General features: G+C 33.8%; 1 protein-coding gene across 8 annotated transcripts in view; it reads right to left on the reverse strand.

Annotated features, from left to right (window-relative positions):
* Positions 1 to 4,085: 4,085 nt before the first annotated feature.
* Positions 4,086 to 19,888, reverse strand: part of ZDHHC21 (zinc finger DHHC-type palmitoyltransferase 21) — a 48,384-nt gene continuing 32,581 nt past the window's right edge. For 7 of the 8 annotated variants that reach the window (XM_068666198.1, XM_068666194.1, XM_068666199.1 and 4 more), the window contains 2 exons: positions 11,876 to 11,919; positions 4,086 to 11,350 (listed from right to left, as the gene is read on the reverse strand). In XM_068666198.1, the coding sequence (XP_068522299.1) occupies positions 11,218 to 11,350; positions 11,876 to 11,919 (177 nt within the window). In that variant the 3' untranslated portion in view covers positions 4,086 to 11,217. Of the gene's footprint in view, positions 11,351 to 11,875; positions 11,920 to 17,451; positions 19,594 to 19,888 lie in introns of those variants that run through there. The other variant, XM_068666201.1, reaches the window with a different exon arrangement.

A 19,888-nucleotide genomic window follows, 5' to 3' on the forward strand; every position in this document is an offset into this window, starting at 1 on the left:
GTCCTTCAGTTAGAGTTCTAAAATTGTACACCTGGCTTCCTGTTTTAACAGACCTTGTGGAAAATTATTCCCTGAGACATTTCCTCACCTACCAAGTCAGAGACTGGAGAAATCTTATTCTTTAGGTATTCCAGCCAAAAGGAGTATTATACTCACTAATTCAACCCTGAATTTTGTAGCAAAACAGTGTAATTTAGAAATATGATCGATATCAGCATAGTGATTTGAATTTACTTATTACCCATAGTACGTACAAAACATACTGTGCATTATGTGCAGTAAGACTTGCAGATATTATTTGCATTTAGAATTTAACTAGTTGCAAAAAGCACAATGTTTACTTTTTTTTTTTTTTTTCAGTCACTGAGAGTTACAGAGACCTAATTTTTAGATTGGTTCTCCTTTGCTGATTTAAATCATACTGCTGTCAGAAAGCTGCAGTGTAAAGTTTTCTGAAAAGTGTATTACTCATTAGTTTGTTAATATACACTCAAAACCACTTCCTCTTTGCCAAACAAATTATTACTTAACAAAGTAGGAAAAAGGAAAACATTTATTTTCTTATCTTTCTAACTTCTTCTTGGCAGTGCAAGGGTAGACAGTAAAATTACAGTAAAATTATTTTATCATTAGCAGACATTTGGTGACCTGTCTGGACTGGAAATAGGGATTTATAAAAAGGAAGTCAATTAAAGTGAACAACATCTTAAATTCTCCACTTCTCCCTCTCTGTCCTCAGTGGAGAAGCGCTATTATAAGACAAAGGATGGCAGAGCCTCAGAGCTTCATTAGACATAAACATATGGATCAATAAATCCCTTTCTTTCTTTTTTTTTTTTTTTTTCCCCTTCTTTCATCATGTCACTTCCTTCACTCTAAAGCTGGAAGGTCTTTCTTACACAGCTACATATTTCTTCTCCAACTTTAATGGTATCATTGCAGACCTTATATTTATTTCTTATTTACTTTATTTCTTTATTTCTTGCACAGGATAGCAGGGTTTTAATCTTACACAACAAAAGAAGTTCTCTTAACTCTTGTGGTCTTCAACATCATTCAAACAACACATCTCATTTGTAAGAATGTCTTGTGGAAATAAAAAATAAATAAAATTGCAGCACCCACATTTTTTTATCGTCTTTAACAATGTTGTCCTTAGCATAACTCTGAGTCTGAAAGCATTTGTAATCCTACTCACACCAGCCCTGGAAGCAAAAAGAAGCTGCTACATACCCACTAGAAAAGGATGTTACACCGTTGAAATATGGACTTTAGACTGCCAGTAAAGGTACCATGATAGTCAGGACTTTGTGAACAGCAACTGGAAGCCCTCAAGATGTACTGGAACTACTTAGAGCTGGCAGAAGCACCCTGGAGAACTGCACTAGCTGTAATTTTCTTCTCAGAATCACTTGATAAAGACAACTCAGCAGTGAGTTTGGGCTGCATCATTCAAAGGCTTTGGGGAGCATCTCCGATGTTCCATGGATGAGAAGCAAGTGTGCAGCTGCCCAGGTAGAAGAAGCAGTGGGGACACATTGTGCTGGATGTCCTGGGAGCTCTGGTAAACCAATACAGGATGGCTACTGTGTCACAGGATGTGGCAGCTCTCACAGCAGCATGTGAGCAGGGAGTTGGAGTTTTCTCTTTTGGCAGTGTGGCCCACCCAACTCCTGCTTCTGGCACACAGGTGTCTTGGCCAAGAAAACCAGAGGTCAACTGAAGACAGATCTTATGAGTCTCAGACTTGTGATCTAACACAGTGGGTTAGCATCCATTAGCTATCAAAACAAATGATCAAATTTCACATTTGTAGGGCTCAATTCACTGCATCATCTGTACTTAACACCACTTGGAAAAGAAAAAAGAGGAACCTATTATCCAAATTGCAGCCAACATGCTATAGAATCAGGGACTTTGTCACAGCTATGAGAAAATCCTCACTTTATGGAATAAAAAAAAGTGAGGTTGTGAATCATATCTGAAACAGAAAGATCACGTTCAATTTGGGGATAAATTATTACTTGGGCTTGAAAGAGTCATTATTCCTCAGCAGCACCTGTCCAATTCATTTTACGTTCAGTTCTGTGTGACTGAAATACAGCTTTTTGGCTTTGTGAATACAAAGTCTATTGCTGTATGTGTCTGATCTTAAATGAAGCCTTCAGCAAAGGGAATGTTTTTGAGAGGAGAAATCTAATGAGAAAAATATTGTGAAACCAGAGGACATACAAAGAATGTGCTGTGACTGATACAAATTCTGGTCTTTTTTTTTTTTTTTTTTTAATTCTGGTCTTTTTTTTTTTTTTCTCCTTTTTTCTCTCTCTTTTTTTTTTTTCTTCAAATTAGCTTGGCTGTATTTTATTCAACCTAACACATCCTCCATCCTTCCTCAAGCCTGTTTACTCAGCTGGATGTCCACAGGGTCCAATTTTCCCTCCAATTGCCCTTGCACGCTAATATAATTGCAGCTCATATGGGTAATTGGTCAGCCTACAGCAGTGTTTGCATGCATTTGTTCATCTGCACTACCTGGCAGTCTCTTAAAATGAATTTATAGACTGAAAGTACTATTGAATACTTTGTTTCATTCAGTTTATAAAAGGACAAAACACATCAAGAAATACTTCCAGGAGCTTTAGGCATTAAAAATATTGCAGTGTACACATTACAATTATTTTTATGGGCAAGTCGGAATAGATCTCTGTTTCCACACACCAAAAAGGAGGCAGACACACAATTCAGTTGTATCTAATTTGCAAATACTAAAATAAATAAATTTCATAGTAGAGATCAACCAGATTGGAAATTATTATGTGGGGAAAAGAGGCCCAGTGAAATTGCAAACAAGAGAAACCAAAATTGTTGGCAGAAAGCAAGAACAGCTTTTTCTGGAATACACACAGAACATAGAATTTTACAGGTTGGTTTTATGCTGTTGTGGGAGGATCAGTATGAAAGTGATTTTTATTACCATTATTACTAGAATCCGGTTCATGGGTTGAAACAGAAGATGCAAGTCCTGTGCCACATTACCATGTAGTTTGTACTCCCTTATTCATGAAGTGTTACAATTCAGCTATTTTAATCTTTTCCTTGCAGACATCACCACTGGCCTTTCTCTTCTGCTCACTGTTCTTGCAGTGGATCTTCCCAGGTCTCCAAAATCTTCCCTGCTCTCATTTCTGCTATGGCTGAATCTACTGCTCATGCCAGAACCTGCAGCCTCTATTTTATTTCCTCTCTGCTGGATTTTTCTCTAGTTACTAATATTTCTGAACTTCTCTTTAGATCTCTAAATCTAGTGTCTCTTTTGAGTGAGACCTGAATGTGGGAACCCTCTCTGCATTGACTTCTCTGGCATCAATTTGCATTTGTACAAAACAAAAAGGCTGCCAATCCAGATCCCTTTAACTAGCTCAGATAGACATATTTTTAGAATCTGTGGCTTGTATGTTTTTGTACGATGTATTAAATCTTTCATAATCATCCTTGGAACCCTATTTCTCTATTTTCAATTTGCAAATGGCAATTTATAAAAATGTTATATCTACAACAAAGGTTTCTACTTAGCTAGGCCTTCAGAGAACTGTCCTGGCATAAATGTGCCACAATATGTCTTGATTTTATGTGCTTGTACTCACCCATCAGCACAATTTACATATTTTTTTGTTTTCATTACATACGAGAGTTCAGAAGGCAAAAAAAAATGTGGAAGGGTTAATACATCAGTATAACTACATTTACATTATTCAATTATTTAAGCAAGAAATCTACCAATATTGTAACGAGTGCTGTCATTCTGATAGACACTCCTATTGAAAAACAGATCAGGTTTTCTTGCTTTCACCAACACTCATTTGTTCACTTAATAAGAAACAACAAAGAGGATAAGTACTTTCCTAACTATTAAATGATTTATCAGGCTTCAGTTTTCCAAAGCCATCAATGGGGATTATAGCTTTATCTTTTGATGTAAAACAATTGAGTAACAGTCATTTAAAAAGGAATTGTGAAAATCTAAAAACAGATTTGGAAAATATAAACAAAGTATCTACACAAGATTAAAATAATATTAATGAAGCTCAGAGGAGAAAATAAATTTATTTATTTTTTTATTTAAAAATATGATTTATAAAAATACAATATATAGAAAATTTCAATAGGAATGAAAAATAATACAAAACTGAAACCAAACATAAAAGAAAAACAGAAATATTACATGAATAAACCAAAGAATGAAAGAAAGAAAAAAGACAATACAAGATTTGATTAAAATAATACCAGGGTAAGTTTTCCTGTTTTGATATTATTCAGCCATTCACCTCATACATCACCCATTCTGGCAAAACCTGTATTAGACCTCATAACTTTCAGTAAGTCCAAAGTAAACATTATTCAGAATTGTTTGAAAACTGTCAAGATTAACCAAAGATAAGTTTGACTCAATCATATGCTGAAGTGAATTACAAAATTCAAGCTAATAATTTATAAAAAGTAGTATTATTTTCCTACCTGGCACTCAGATTGAAGCTGTGAAGGATACAGAGTGATAATTTTCAATCTATAAATTGTAATGTGATCTACAATATGTTAGAAAATGCACACAGAAATACCTTTTCACCCACAAATGCATGTGTACTACAATTTAAGTTTGGTACCTTCTAGCTGAGAAAGCATGCATTCTAATGTAAATTTGAATTATTCTTCCAGGCAATAAATATGGTCCTTGTGGGAACAGCTGACTTCATTCATTCCACTGTACTCGGGCAAGGAATACACAAAATGTTATTGACCAATTTCAGCAGGACTGAAGTCCTAGGCCTAACGTAGCTCACAGATGCAAGTTTGTCAATGAACCTTGAAGACAGTAGTACAAAAACCTTTAGAAGAACAGCGCATTCTTAAGTATTCAGTAAGGCACTATGTTGCATGAGTAGGGACCCTGTATTTAGAAGTAGTGATTCTTCCCGAAAGCAATCTCTAGAGGCACCTCTACAACTAATAGTTTTGAAGTCTAGATAGTTTGAATAACTTAGAATTACATTCAATTCATTCATGTAAGAGAAATAATGAAATTTGTCTTTATTAATGCAGGAAACAACTGTCAGTATATCGTCTGCACTCAACTATTATAGCTGTTAACCTTAAAATATATATATATTTATAAATATATAAAACAGCTAATAATGGTGTGCCTGACAGACTGTGTGGTAGTAGCAATAGTATTTCTATTTTGATATAAACAGCATACCAAGCAGGAATTTGTCACTTTTCATCTATTTTAGATAACTTTAAACAGTGATGAAATTAATCTTTGAAATGCCTGTGTTCTCTAATTTTGAATTTTCAAATAATTTAATTTACACAATAGAAGATTTGCAATATTTTTATAGATAAGTATTTATAACATATTTTCTATATGCAATTTGCTAATGACTGTGAAGCATAGGATTGCATCTTTATTTTGATGGCCTTATCAATATTATAAGTTGTTGTATCCTGAACACACTCAATCAAATTTGTTGTGACATTCCACTTGGCCTTTTATGAACCATGAATATTAATTTATGAATAAAAAAAATTACAAATACCTGAAGAACAGCTCAGAACATAAATTTTAAAGCAGTTATGTCTGTTAATAAAGACTAATCCATGGGAGGTTACAGTTAATTTTAAAAAGTTCAAATATGTGCGAATTCAAGTCTCATAGCTGGTCCAATATTTTGACGGAAGAGATATGCATCTCTGATTGCAAATATATACCTGTGCCTGCTCTAGAACATTGCATGTACTGGCTTAGGTCAGAAGATGATGACTCAAGCAACAGCAAAGCAAAAACTAATCTGATTTAAATATAAAATGTTTAAGGAATACAGAAAACTCCCAGCTGTGGGAGAAGTTTTAACAGAACTCATTCAAAGCATTAACTTTTATGTTGTACAGAATTAATTATTACAACAGAAGTGATTTTGACTGGGTAGATGACTACAGCCTTGAAAGGTCTGATCTCTTACATAAATCAGAAGGAAAATTTCTCACAAGGAGAATTTTTTTCCTAGATTAGCAAACGCTTCTTGAAAACATTCTCACTCCCACATTACTAAAATACTGTGTCAGACAGCAAATGCATTGAACAAAACATCCAGAACAATGACAAATTATTACCATCCTGATTTTATAGGCGATATTACCTACAGGTTCAACCTCTAAGTCACCCACTGAGGTTATTTTTAAGTCTAAGTTTCTGTTTTTCAAACACAACAATTTCAGTGTCATTAATACTAAAAATCAGTTAATCACCAGAAAAACTAACTTAAACAAACTTAAGCTTAAGACAAAGTGCAAACTAAGCTTCTAGAGATCTGGGACATATTGCAAGAAGGTCTTTCATGACTTCACACTAGTTAGCACACCACATGATATGATCTCAAAGGATGGTAAAATGAGCCTGTACCTCTGGCAGTTGAGAACATACTAAGCTGAAGCCTATTAGGACTTGAAAAGCTGTACCACATGCCCACTACTGATGCATTATTTAAGATACATTATTTAAGAGCTAAGAGAGCTAGAAATGTGGCTATTTGGTATATACTATAAGCAATTTATATTGAGGGCTGGACACAATAATCTTTCAGTAGGGAATGGTCTGATTGAAGAGGGACAGGACCTTCGAAGCTCATATGCTGGGCTATATGCATATATACAAAGCTCTCTAATCTTTTTTCTATTAGCACTGATGGACACGTACAATATTTAGTTGGATCTCTTCACTGGGTTCATATCTTTGTCTACAGACTTCAACATCAGATAAGAGATTTTGCTGCCAGGGAAAAGCTTGTGGTTTCTTGAAAGAAAAACAAAACAAAACAGAATAGTACCTATGTATTCTGACAGTTAACTCTCAATCAGTTGCAAGATTGTAAATAAAAATGTATTTCTTATACACAATGCTAATAAAAATCAATTTATTATTCTTACATACATAACAACTGCAGAATTACAGCATTGAATGAGAAATACTAGGTGTTACTGATAGATATCCACATCATTTTATGTAACTCATCCTTCAGAAGCAGATTCTATGGAAATACATATAGTTTTTATTCTAGAAAGAGTTTAGAAGTACTAATACAGTATTATTGATTGGAATATATGTAGAATAAGTAACATTTTTTGTCCAGAAAGATCAAGACTCCACCATACAAAAAAAACACTTCTAAGGATTGCAATATTTCTAGTTGGGAAAATGAGAAGAGTCAACCAACGGTATTAAGCTTTATCTTTGTGATACAGCTGTTCTAATAAAGCTACCATTTTGTTTTTGTTTTGTTGTTGTTGTTTTTGTTTGTTTGTTTTGTGAGCAGCAGCAAAATGAATTGCACGGTGAAGACAAAGGTTGGAGACCACCAAGTTAAAAAATACATTGAAGTGACAGCAACCTCAAATGCATGACAGTAGCTTTCTACTACAAGTGAAGTACTGCTGGCAGGAAGGCTGGCCAAATACAGCATATGACATGTTATAAAAAGGTGATTTATGTTAACTAACAACATCAAGTTACCAGAAACCCATCTTATTATCATGTTTTGTCTGAATGCAAAGTGGACTTGAAAAAAAATCTCTTTCACAGTACTGCTGAAATCCTTACTTTAATCACCTACATTCCCCTACTTATGTTACCCCGCTTACATTGGAGTACAGTGGGCTGCTACAGCACAAAACAAAGCATGTTTCATTATTTCTTAGAAGAATAGTTTGCTTAATAAAACCAGACATCTGTATGATGAACAATGAAAGATGAATAATGATGGCATGGATACATAAACGGCAAAACACCTGCTCTTTGCAATTTCACTTAAAGAATCAAAGCACCTGTTTTAGTCACATCTTCATTACCACTGCACATTCACAAGTTTCCCTTCACACTCACGCACTGTAGATTCAAGACAAGCAGAAGGAAACCTAGTTCAAAATCTTTCCTTCCACTCGGTTCTCAGGTTCTTACTCGTGAATCCTTCTCAAGACTGTGCATACAAACACTCCCTTCTCTCCTCCACACATTCAAAATTAGGATAAAAAATAAAGTAGCTGCCTAAATAATGTTTATATTGGTTCCTAATGTTATGAGTGAAGTCTACGAAAAATTTATTTACCCCCAAAAATCTAACAAAATGAAAAAATTTGAGAAATTGTGACTTTGTGACTTTATCATTTTCATCTCAGATTCAGGCAAGATTTTCATATACATCATTTTCTTAAGCTCCAAGGTTCTTCGTTGGGTCATTTGAGTAGGTGCCCTAGAATTTAAATTTATAATATATTGTTTGAAAGGAAAGTCTATTCCTTTCTATTCTATTTGTATTCTATTCTAAAATTCTGAAAATTTTCTAGAAAAAATCCCACATGCTACACTACCTTTCAGGCAGACTCAAAACATTATCTGCCTATTTAAGATGCAGTCCAGTCCTGATATGTTAATCTGACCACTAGCACAGACACACGCCCAAATCATTCAATTATTGGTCCAGGTAACTCCTGTGCAATAATGAAGAATGACAGCTGGGCCCGTCCATTCTCCAGGCCACGATTCAACTATTGTTGCATAATATGACCAAAAGAGGGCACTTCGAGAATAAGAGAGGAAAGGCTCTACCCCACATTCGAGCACTAGGCTGACAGAAGACCGTCCTAAAGTCTTCTTACAGAAGACGAAATACTTTATAATGTCCAAGCATAAACATTCTTCATCATTAACTATTAATCATGTGCGTGAGTGCACGGATGTTTGTACATATACTCTGTAGTCCATTCAGAGCATGTTTATTCCCCAGTCTGTGCCTTACCATGACTTTTTTATGTTTCACACTTCCTCTTTCTTAAGAACAATGTACACATTTGGACTTTGTGTGGATTTTTATCCCCTTATAGCGGATAACATTCAATGCATATCATGTAAAAAAAATAAAATATACAATGTTTATAATTGAGGCTCCAACTATTGAGCTGATTCTGGATTACAGATTTGGTTCTCCAAGTATACTTAAATTACCTGAGATGATGATATTAGAAATCAGAAAGAATAATTATATGCCCCCATAATGAACATACCAAGAACAGTTACATTCTTGATCATATGTCTTAATAAGCATCAAAGCATTATGATCTGCTATGAAATTTGAAATTTGATTAAAAACCAACCAAACAAACAAAACACTACATTTTGCTTATGACACATATTTAAATATTGGCATATAAGCCAAAACTGACTGCTATTATTGCAGTCTCTCCTCTATGTGCTTTGCAGAGATTACAGTAATTGAATACCTTCCAAAAAAAAGTGAATACAGACATTACTTTAGAATGTATAAACACATTCTTGTTAACTTCAAGTGCTAGTCCAGCCTTTTTATCCACTTTTCATGAAATTCACCTTCATTTACATACTGCTGCCCATACCATCTTAAATTCTAAACTCACATCTATAAACGCAGTGAAAAAAAAAAAGAATAGCTGAACATTAGGCTCAAAATTTAAATGATGCATTGTATTCATTTTGTAAGAGAGGAGAAGTGAAGTTAGTTCAAATGTTAGAAGTTGACAAAAAATTCAAGTGATTTTTAAGATGAGCAATTTTGGCAATTTCTATGCATCGTCAAAATCTGTTAATTCAATAAATGAACACCTACCACAGGCAATGACTCTATTAAGATTTTAAGAGCTGATCTAAAAATTCATTATGAACAGCATTCAAAAGCTAGCCATTCATTTTGAATGAACCATTTATAAATTTTCTCCAAATTCAGCCTATATATTGTACACACTGATTTTGTGCCTTTTTATTATCTATTTGCTTGGCTGTCATTTAACGTGGGTCCTAGCCCATTTAGACAAGACAAGAAACACTATAAGCAGCATAACTTAAAACATTGCAGCTCTGAGTTTTTCATGAAAATTTACAGAACTTTCAAAAATCACAAATATCCCATGCTGGTATTTGTACAGATACACAAGGCTATAATAAACTACATATATTTTCCAGATACAGCAAAGTCAAGCCAGTGCTTAGGAACCATTGTCATTTTACCACATGTAACCTTCAGAATGCTTTCTTTGGTTAATTATTTCTGTACAGAAAGGGCCCACAACAAGCTACTGTATATCAATATAATACCCTATTAAATCAGCTAGTAATCTTTACCAGACATATTACTAGCAAATATCTGTATTTATATATAAATATTTTAAAATATTTTCATATATGCTCCCCATTTACAAACACTTAAACTAATTGCAGCTAGTCATGACTAAAGAATAAAAAATATAAAATGTGTATCATTCTAATGACAATGTACTATTCTTTACAGTACATTATGCTAATTATATCTGCATTTTTAAAACAAAATAATTCTCACATTTGCACCCTACAACTTTTAAAATTGTTATTTTATTTTGAATTATTGCAAAGAAATCCTTGGGATACTGAGTAAAGCATGTTTTCCATCTGCATACTTTACACCCTGGGACATTTCATAGCTTCTGTTGACAATAAGACACAAATATTTTCCACTAAGATCATATTTATGCAGAAAGATAATTGTAAGATCTCTCTATATAAATAGATACATATACATGAATTTATAAAAACCCTTCTGAGAAAGGTTTAGGAAGAAGTCTGTCTGTTTTAAATGTTATGTTTTATAGTGCAGTGCTGCATGATTAAAACTTTGCATCACAAATAAATGGCAGTATAAATGAATTTTTAACATATGTAGCAGAAAATAAGACCTCAATATTATTTAAAAAGACCTACCGATTAAAAAAAAATAAAAATCAATAAGACACTTAGTGGAAAAGCTAACAATCAGTGTAAACTTCAGTGTTTCCTACCGAAGTAAAAAAAACAAAAGAGCCAGTATTACCAAACACTGTACGACTGCATTCCAGTCATTTGTTTTTGCTATTAACCTCAAAGACAACAGAAATCCCTTTGGAAAGATAATTTGAAAGTGAATATGCCTAAACTTGAACATACAACTTGTAATAATTTCAGAACAGAATCAAGACCACTATTAAAATAAAGCCTGGGGCACTCTGTGATGTCTATGATTGGTGGGTGGCTTTTAATTGACTTGAAGACTGTCATAGTCCTATTATCATAAAACTTGTAACACACTTCCAGCATGGAGGACCCATCTGTGCCCACCATCCATCTGTTTAGACATGATTGGCAAAGTGGTAGGGAACTCGCAGTGGTTGCCTCTGCCTGAAAGGAATAAACCACAGGATCTTCCAGCGAGTGCCAAAAACTTCTGAGAAGGTCTGCTGCCATGGCTTTCGGGGCCTCGATCTACAGAAGACAGCATTATTAGTGAAAGACAGCACTCCCCTGGTGCACTTCAGTCAGCTAAAACAATACAGGTTGGCTGGGGATCCATTACTGGACTCTGATGAATTGTGTCCCAGCATCATAAATACAGCTTTCCTTTCATTATGGCTTGCAGCTGAGACTTAACTTTGGAAAATAGAAATTATCTATGTCATCAATCAACTGAAGGTAACTTTTGAAGCAGAGGAGAACCTCAGGATCAATGCAATGTATGTCAAGAACACAGTAGCAAGTGATTTTCGACCTGTACTTCTGAAAGAAAATACAGCTTCACTTACTATTGATAAAGAAGGAAAATGAATAACGTGAGGCTGCTTTGTATAAAACTAATATTAAAGGATTAGAGAGCTACTGCTAGAGATAAGAAGTACAGGACACAGTAACATGCAAAATAATCTTAACAATGCCTTCGGTTCCTCTTCTCTCACACAATTAAAAAAGCAAAACTCCTTCAGCAAATAAATGCAGACATTTTACAGCACTTACACATTTTCACAACAGTTTGACATTTTTTCTATACTCGTAGTGTCCTGTTGAAAAAAAGAAAACAGAATGAAATACTATTTCATTATATTCCTCACTGTTAATATGTTATTATGAAAGCAACTAAATAAGGCAGGGAATTGATTGTAAGCATACACTGCTTTGGCATCAGTCCAGTAGGTTACATATTACTCATATATATTACTCATATTACTCATTATTCTATATTAGCTATAAACAGCTGTGAGATTATATGCACAACAAATTCATTCAATCTGTTAAATGATTTTTACAAACATGATGTAACACTATACTGTGTAATTTTACTATGGTAGAACACACCACAGAATATCAACAAAAATTTACAGCATTATTATGGCTAAAATAAATAGACATATTACACTTAATTCATGTGACATTTAGAAGTAATGCGCACAAAGTAAACTCTTGCCATACTTTTCACAAGCACCCATTCCCGACTTGGAGTAGTCCACTGAGATAACCACAGGAATTTAAATACATTTATACCTTAACTTAGTAAAATGGAACTATTAACAGAAGTAGTATTTTGAATAATAGGACCTAATAAGAAGTTTTGAAACAACCATCTTCGTAAGTATCGTAATACAACCAGCACTACTAAGATGAAACCAGCCATTTCCATAGCCTCTAGAGGTAAACACTAAAAATAAAAATGATTTTTTTAAAACTTTTTTTTTTTTAAGGAAAAACTAAATCGTATCCAGATTGAAGACACTTTTTCAGCTAACAGTAAACTAAATTCATATATTATACTCTTAAACAGGATGGATTTAATAAAATCACAAAGCTTTATAAATAATACATCAATTTAAATTTAGGTAATCACAAAATTATACTTTTAAAACTACAAACAATGGTACTTTTCTCTCACTTTCACACTACATATTTAATGAAAAAGCCTGCTTTGTATACATATATCTCTTCAATTTTAACTCCAGTAGCATTGGACCTGATGATCTCCTGAGGTCCCTTCCAAACCCTACAATTCTGTGATTCTTTGATACTAGTGTTTTCAAGCACAGGCACAATTCATTATGTCCCAAAATTATTCACTGGGTCCAAAATGCAGTAAATATTTTTCATGGTTCCACCTTCTTTTCATGGCAGCTTGATATTTCCCTTCACTGTTCATTGATTTAGGCATGTACATAATGCACCTGTCAGATTACACTAGCATTTGAATGAAACTGAGAGCTTGTGTCTATTGTCCCAGCCATACACAGACACAAGGGATGTGGTTTAATTAGGTTGCGACTTCATTAAGTCATCTGGAAACACTACCTAGCAATAAAACCATACTGTGTTCCTTGATTGTTCTTGCCATCAGCGCACTGCTGGGATTCTGCTACCCTCTTTCATAAATGTTTGGAGAGAAATGGTGAAATGTTAGTGGGATATAATGTAAAGTGAGTTGCTTCCCTACCTCACCAAATGTAGGTGGTCTCAACTTCCCTTGTTAATTTTTTATCTTCTAAATCCACTTCCCAACTATGATTAGTTTTGGAAGAGGATCCCTTACCACTTGCTAAACTGCAAAAATATGTAATTCATCCCCACAGCCTATCAGCTGAATTCTACACTCACTGTGGCAAAGGAGAGATGTCCCCTATTCTCAAAGTTCTTCCCCGTTTCTGCAGAAAAGACATGCCCACAGCAGATTATATAAATCCATTCTGGCACCATCATTAGGTGGATTTGAACTGCTCAGGAGTGAGAGAGGACTGGACTGGAGGCAACAGACTGTAAATAATGTCTGTTGTTCCAATTCCCATAGATAAACTGCTTCTCCTCTCTACTTCATGGGCTTGTCTAGTATATTAGCTTGCCTTCCCTCCCATCACCTTCCACAGGTAGCAAGAAAGCATTAGAAGACACAAGCCATTTTCCTTGCTATGTCAGGACATGACTGAACAGCCAGAGAATATTCTGCTTCCTCGGGCAAGCTTTTTGTCCAGTCTTGTCAGGACGAACATTTTGCTGACCACAAAAAATCACACGCAGTTTTCTAAATATAGGCACAGACAAATAGACACAGGCATTACTTCCATGACATTTCAGTGAGGTTTTAACAGTGGTTTCATGGCATGCTCCTTCCCTAACTGCAAAAACATCCCATCTCTAAGAACTAGCCTCCTGTCAACTCAAAGCTCTCTAACTGATAGTATAAAATAATACTATGTTTGAAAGCAATGATTGCTAATTAATTTCAAAGAACAGCACTATACTAGTCCATGCTATAATTGATTTCTAACTATCACAATTTACATTATATTTGCACAAAAGGAACCTTAAATAGCTTCGGGTGCAGCCATAACGTGACAGAATAATACTTAAACTATAGCTTTTTGCTCTGTTTCACTACATCTGCTATCTAAAACATTGTATTTGAGATTTTTGGAGGAATTCCCAGTTTGGGGATTCTGAAGGGGCAGGGTGCTGTTTCTTTTTAGTAGCTATCATGGCAGTAAGACCTGAAAGATGCTCCTCAAAATTTGCTTCTCTCAAAAATGCAGCCCATTACATTAATGAACTAAGTGGAGGCACCAAAATAGGAACTGCAGAAAATGACTGTAAGAAATGCCTGTCAAACTTCCACACCTTTAAAACATACCAAGGATTTTAGTTGGATAGGAAGTCAAAGAAAATACTCCTTCCTCCTTGCATTAAAATGACAGAAACTACTTTTTCCTACTTTAGCTTTACAGTAAAGGAATTGGGACTAAGCAGTGAATCTTTTGTTTCTGGGATACCATTTCAGAACTAAAAAACAAACAAGCAAAATCTTTACACATTGTAAAAGCTGCGAACTAGTGCTGAAGGAATGGGACGAATCACCTCTCTCCAAAGCTTAACTAGTTAACAAATGCTGGTGACTAACTTGAGAAACTGAACTCCCCTCACTGCTTCCCTCCAAGACCCCCCCCCCCCCAAAAAAAAATATATATGTATATATAAAAATAATCCACTGCCAAACAGCTGGGCTTATTTGAAATATATTTTCATTTGACAGTGAACCAATTTACCTTTTCACATGAAAGTGAAACTTCACAGCACCCCAGGAAACTCAGCAGCCCCTCTGGAGACAGGAGAGAGAGATGAATTCTTTCAGAGAAGAAAAGGAGGACCAAAAGGAGGATCAGAATAACCCCTATTCTCTGAATAACAAAGTGTTCTGTTTATTAACACATCTCATGAACTTACGCATTTAATGTAAATGAAGATTTTGTTACAACACCAGCATTACTACATTCAGCCTAAGAGGCTTTGGCTGTCTGCATCTACTATCAGCTTGGATTACTATTAATAGAAATAGAACACTGCTACAAACTTCTTTGTTTTGTTTTGTTTAAGACTCACACCCTAATGCTGATGTTAAAATCTTTTGGGAAGTTGGTACTCATCCAGACTTTGAAAATAACTTCGTATGAACAAACTTGGCGTATCTATTGAGTCCTAGTAATATCTATCTTCAAGAAAAATATAAAAATTCCTATTTCATAAAAGACAAGATTGACTAACCAAGATCTAATTAATTTCACATTAGGGGTCATCTGGACCCCAAATGTCATCATCCAGATTGGAAACAAATAATTGTTCTTGCGCTTGGCTATTCAGAGAAACACAACCACTAACAAGCACCTTAAAGCAACTAGGGACAAAAAATCATACCTTAATGAGAAAGACAAAAGAAATTAGAGGAAGTAAACACAGAAATTATTAAAAACATACAGTTTTAAAAGAGAGACAAAGAGCAAAGGGTTCAGATTCTTCTGATGGGATACAGAATGTTGTGAGTTTTTTTGGTTGGTTGGTTTTTGCCTTAAGGACTTACTGCTAGAAGCAGCTTGCCTGCTCTAAGTAAGCTATTGCAACAGCTAAGACCGTTATGAAGAGGCAATAAGAGTACTGACTGAATTTTGTAGACTAACTTAAGATTAATTTGCAAATGAATGCACTTGTGCTACCTACTAAGAGAAAGAGATCTTCCACATCTATATTTTTAATAAGCAATAACCACCTGCCTCAAAAAAGAGGTTTTTAAGAAAGTGTTTTAACAAACTGTGCTGTAGGATGTAATTCATCATGAACCAGTTTATGATAGATCAAGCACATGGAAAGAATATTTTCCTCTGATTCATATTTTCCAAAGGAGAAGCAGTAATTTGTAACTCACAGGACTAACTCCAAAGCACGCAGCCACAACCTCTGGTTCAATTTTTCTTATATGCTTGCTTAAAGTGATGTGTAAGAAATACAGCTTTATTACTCACATTTGAAGAAGGCAAGCATTAAGCTTGCCTTAATCTTAAGCTTTCTTAATACAGTATTTTCAGATACTCAATATATAAGAATCAGAAAGAAAATACAGCAATGCAGAAAGAGGAAAAACAAACAAATCTTGGCAAGCCTTCCAGGATTTGCAGCCATTGCTTTTATGTGGAAGTGCCATTCTATCTTGAACAATCTATCATTTTTTTTATTCTTTCTACTTAACATCTTTTCCATCTTTGTAAGCATATGACAGGTGAGCATTTGAGGAATACCAAATATTGAGACCTTCACAAAAAGATCACTTAATATTTCAGAAATTTCCCCTGTTGGCCCTAATTACATTTAGATTTTATGTTTAGCTACTTTTCAACATTGTTTTCATAATCTTGACTTCTCATGTAAGAAAGTATGATTAATTTTATCAATATTAGTGAAATTCAGCCTGAAAATTACTTCTGTATTTTTAAATTCTTAAATTGTGTGCAAAATGAAAAATGAAGCTACATTATACCTAAGGAATATTCCTCCTAGGCTCTTCTAGGCTCTGATGAATTTTGTTAAGTAGATTTTTCATTAAATTCCATTTCCTTCATTACTAAATGACTCAATGAAAAGAAAATATATAACAACAAATTAGGAGCACATTTGCACAGAAGATTATACAAACAGATCTCTTTTTTTAATATTATTTCAAATCTATGGTGTGCTAGGTGCTGATGTCTGTTTGACAGCAAGATACATGACAAAACACATGTATTATTTCTCTTGATACTTACCAATATCATCTTAAGAAAAAAACAATAAAGAAAAAAATGTCTTGCAAGGCTAGCTGTTGACCTTCCTCACACAGAAGTCATTTTAATGGTCTCATGTCTTAATTTGACAACCCATGTATTAAACAAAATGTACTCAGCACTGAGAACTCTAAGACATCATTATCATAAGTAACTTATTTTTAATTGTTCAAAGGAACTTCTTTTATTATCTAGAAAAATAATTGAGCTGTAACAGGCCTTCTTCCTTGAGTGATGAACAAGATATTTTTTGTATGACATTTTTGTTTCTCTGCAAAGCATAAAATGCCTTTGACTATTTTTTTTAAGTTATACAACTCTTTAATACTAATGTAAATAATGATTTTCAATAAAAGCATTCTCTAAAAATCTTAAAAGCTAAAACCATGCAGTGATCTAAACCAGATGAGATCCTTTTCCACTATGGATGTTTTACACTTGAATTTATTCTTACATTTGAAATAGCTTATAAGAGAGATTTTTAAAAGAAATTAGAATTTTATTTTTATGGTAAATAAATAGACTTTTAAGACTTTTAAAAAGTTAAACCATTTCCTAGTCTATTTGAGAAAAGTAAATTAGAAGTTCAAAAGACTTTATACGGTTACCAAAATCTCATTCAATGACCAGAACGTGATTAATTCCTGACCAATTAATTTATAGGACTTTATGCAGTCTTCTAATAGGAGATTTACCTATAGGTGGATTAAAGGTAGAGAGAGAAAAAGGAGAAGGGATAAGAACAAAGCAGATACAGACAGACAAGATTTGCATGAATATATTTTCCATTTTATCTCTAATTTCAAATTATTATTTGGGTTTACAGTTTACATACAGCTTTCTCTCTACAATTACTTTTTATTTTATAGTTTATTACAACCAAGTAAAGAATACATAGGCCTGGGAATCCTAATTTCCCCTTCCAATCTCAGTTTCTTCTATGCTAACTTAATTATGAGGATTAATAGTTCTTTGATTAAATTTCTGCCATGTTTAAAAAAAAATCAGGAAAAGCCCTTATTACTTCACTAATCAAAGAGTATTTAATAGATTATCTGATTAAAGATGTGATTACAAATACTTTTAGTTATAAGATATTTATTTTTCAAGATAAAAGGCATTTTAGCACAACTACATCACTTGTGCTTGCTGTATATTAAAAAGCAATGGATCAACACTACAAAATATGTAAAGAATTTAACAGACTTTGTTTTATTCATAAAATAACTCCAAATACATTTTCATTATTTTGCATTTCATCTCTCTTAAAATTTTGTCTAACTGATTCCACAGGGAATTTTATTTTTTTCACTTGTGTTTTCATTATTTACACTTCATTTTGCATTATGCTATTAAATGAAATGATACTCGTAAAGAAAACTGACTCCTTGAAAATATTCCTTTGGGATAAAAACATCAAAACTTTAGTTTGTACAACTTCCATCTTTTTCCCATTTTGTTAAAATGATTTTATTTTCTTTTGAAAATGAATGAAACACTGATCAAAATGAAAAAAGTTCCTGACTCTCTGTAAGTATCAGCCAGAGCAAGTAAAAGGTAAAATATATTTATTAGTAATTTAGGATGCTCATGCTGAAATATATCTGTTTACTGCAACGAAAATACTACTGTAGTATGTTCGCTACTTAAAGGTGAAAGGAGAAACACTGCAACAATAACAAAGGATAGTCCTTAATAAATATCAACATTTAAAAATACTTCTGAAGGGAAAAATTTATGTGGATAGGCATCATATTGTACACCAGACAGACTGTTGAACACCAGCTGTTAAACTATTTTCCTTTCCATCCTCCCCAAGGCAAATGAAGGGAAATTTTTCTCTACCACATCCACCCAGCATTGAGGCTCCAGGATACTGGCATATCACTGTACACCATTCAAACCCTTAATTAACAGGAAACCCCGGCAGCATTAATTAAATTAATAAAGTCACTGTCCACTTAGTTTACAATAATACATATGCTACCTTGCATAAAGAACACATGTTATCTGTTACATTTATAAAAGCCCATCCATTACATAGTTCTGCCCCAAAGAAACAAGTTAATTACTAAACAATTTTAAATAAAAGTATTTCTTTACAATACTGACACTTAAAATCACAGAAAATCGTATTTTATGGACTATGTTGGAAAATTTAAGGAAATGTATTTAATTCTATATAAATAGTTTATTTGAACATATGGAAAAATGGAAACACAAACTGTTTAATGTTTGAAATAAAAAACAATCAAAGGTAATCCTTTAAAATTAGGGTTCAGATTAGTCTCTGCAAAGGATGCTGTTTAACTGAAACATCTGGTAGTGTTATGTTGAGAGACAGACCTTTTTTAACTTTGGAAATGAGATTAGTAGATCCGTTATTTGTAAGTGTCCAAGTAATTTCTAATTATTTTATCTGGGTCACAGATAATCCGCTTTTACAGGGCTTCCACAATGACATCAGAGGATCACTACTGAACTGATTATCCTGTTACCTTCCACCATCCATGGGAAGATGGGATTTTCCTTTTGTACAGAGGAAGAGAAAGAGAGAAGTGGCTGATTGCTTCAGACAGGTGGCAGCCCACAAAGTAAAGAACAGCACAGAGCCTGAGAAAAAAGAAACCTTCTCATATGCAAAAGGTACCAGCCTTAAAAGAGGTCAACAAATTGTATACTACTTATATTGTGCAACTTAATGCTACTTAATCTTGTGCAACTTAAAATCTCACTAGATATGGAAAACGTGTGAAAAAGTGTTGTTTTGCAACACATCAAAATAATCAGAGAAACCATTATTTATAGGCCATGCCATATTATTAAATACTTGTATTACCATAATACTTCGTAGATCAAACATAACTGACATGTCAGAACCTTACTGTATCAATTCAAAAAAAAAACA

The sequence above is a fragment of the Anas acuta genome, chromosome Z (assembly GCF_963932015.1).
Source record: "Anas acuta chromosome Z, bAnaAcu1.1, whole genome shotgun sequence".
Lineage (NCBI taxonomy): Eukaryota > Metazoa > Chordata > Aves > Anseriformes > Anatidae > Anas > Anas acuta.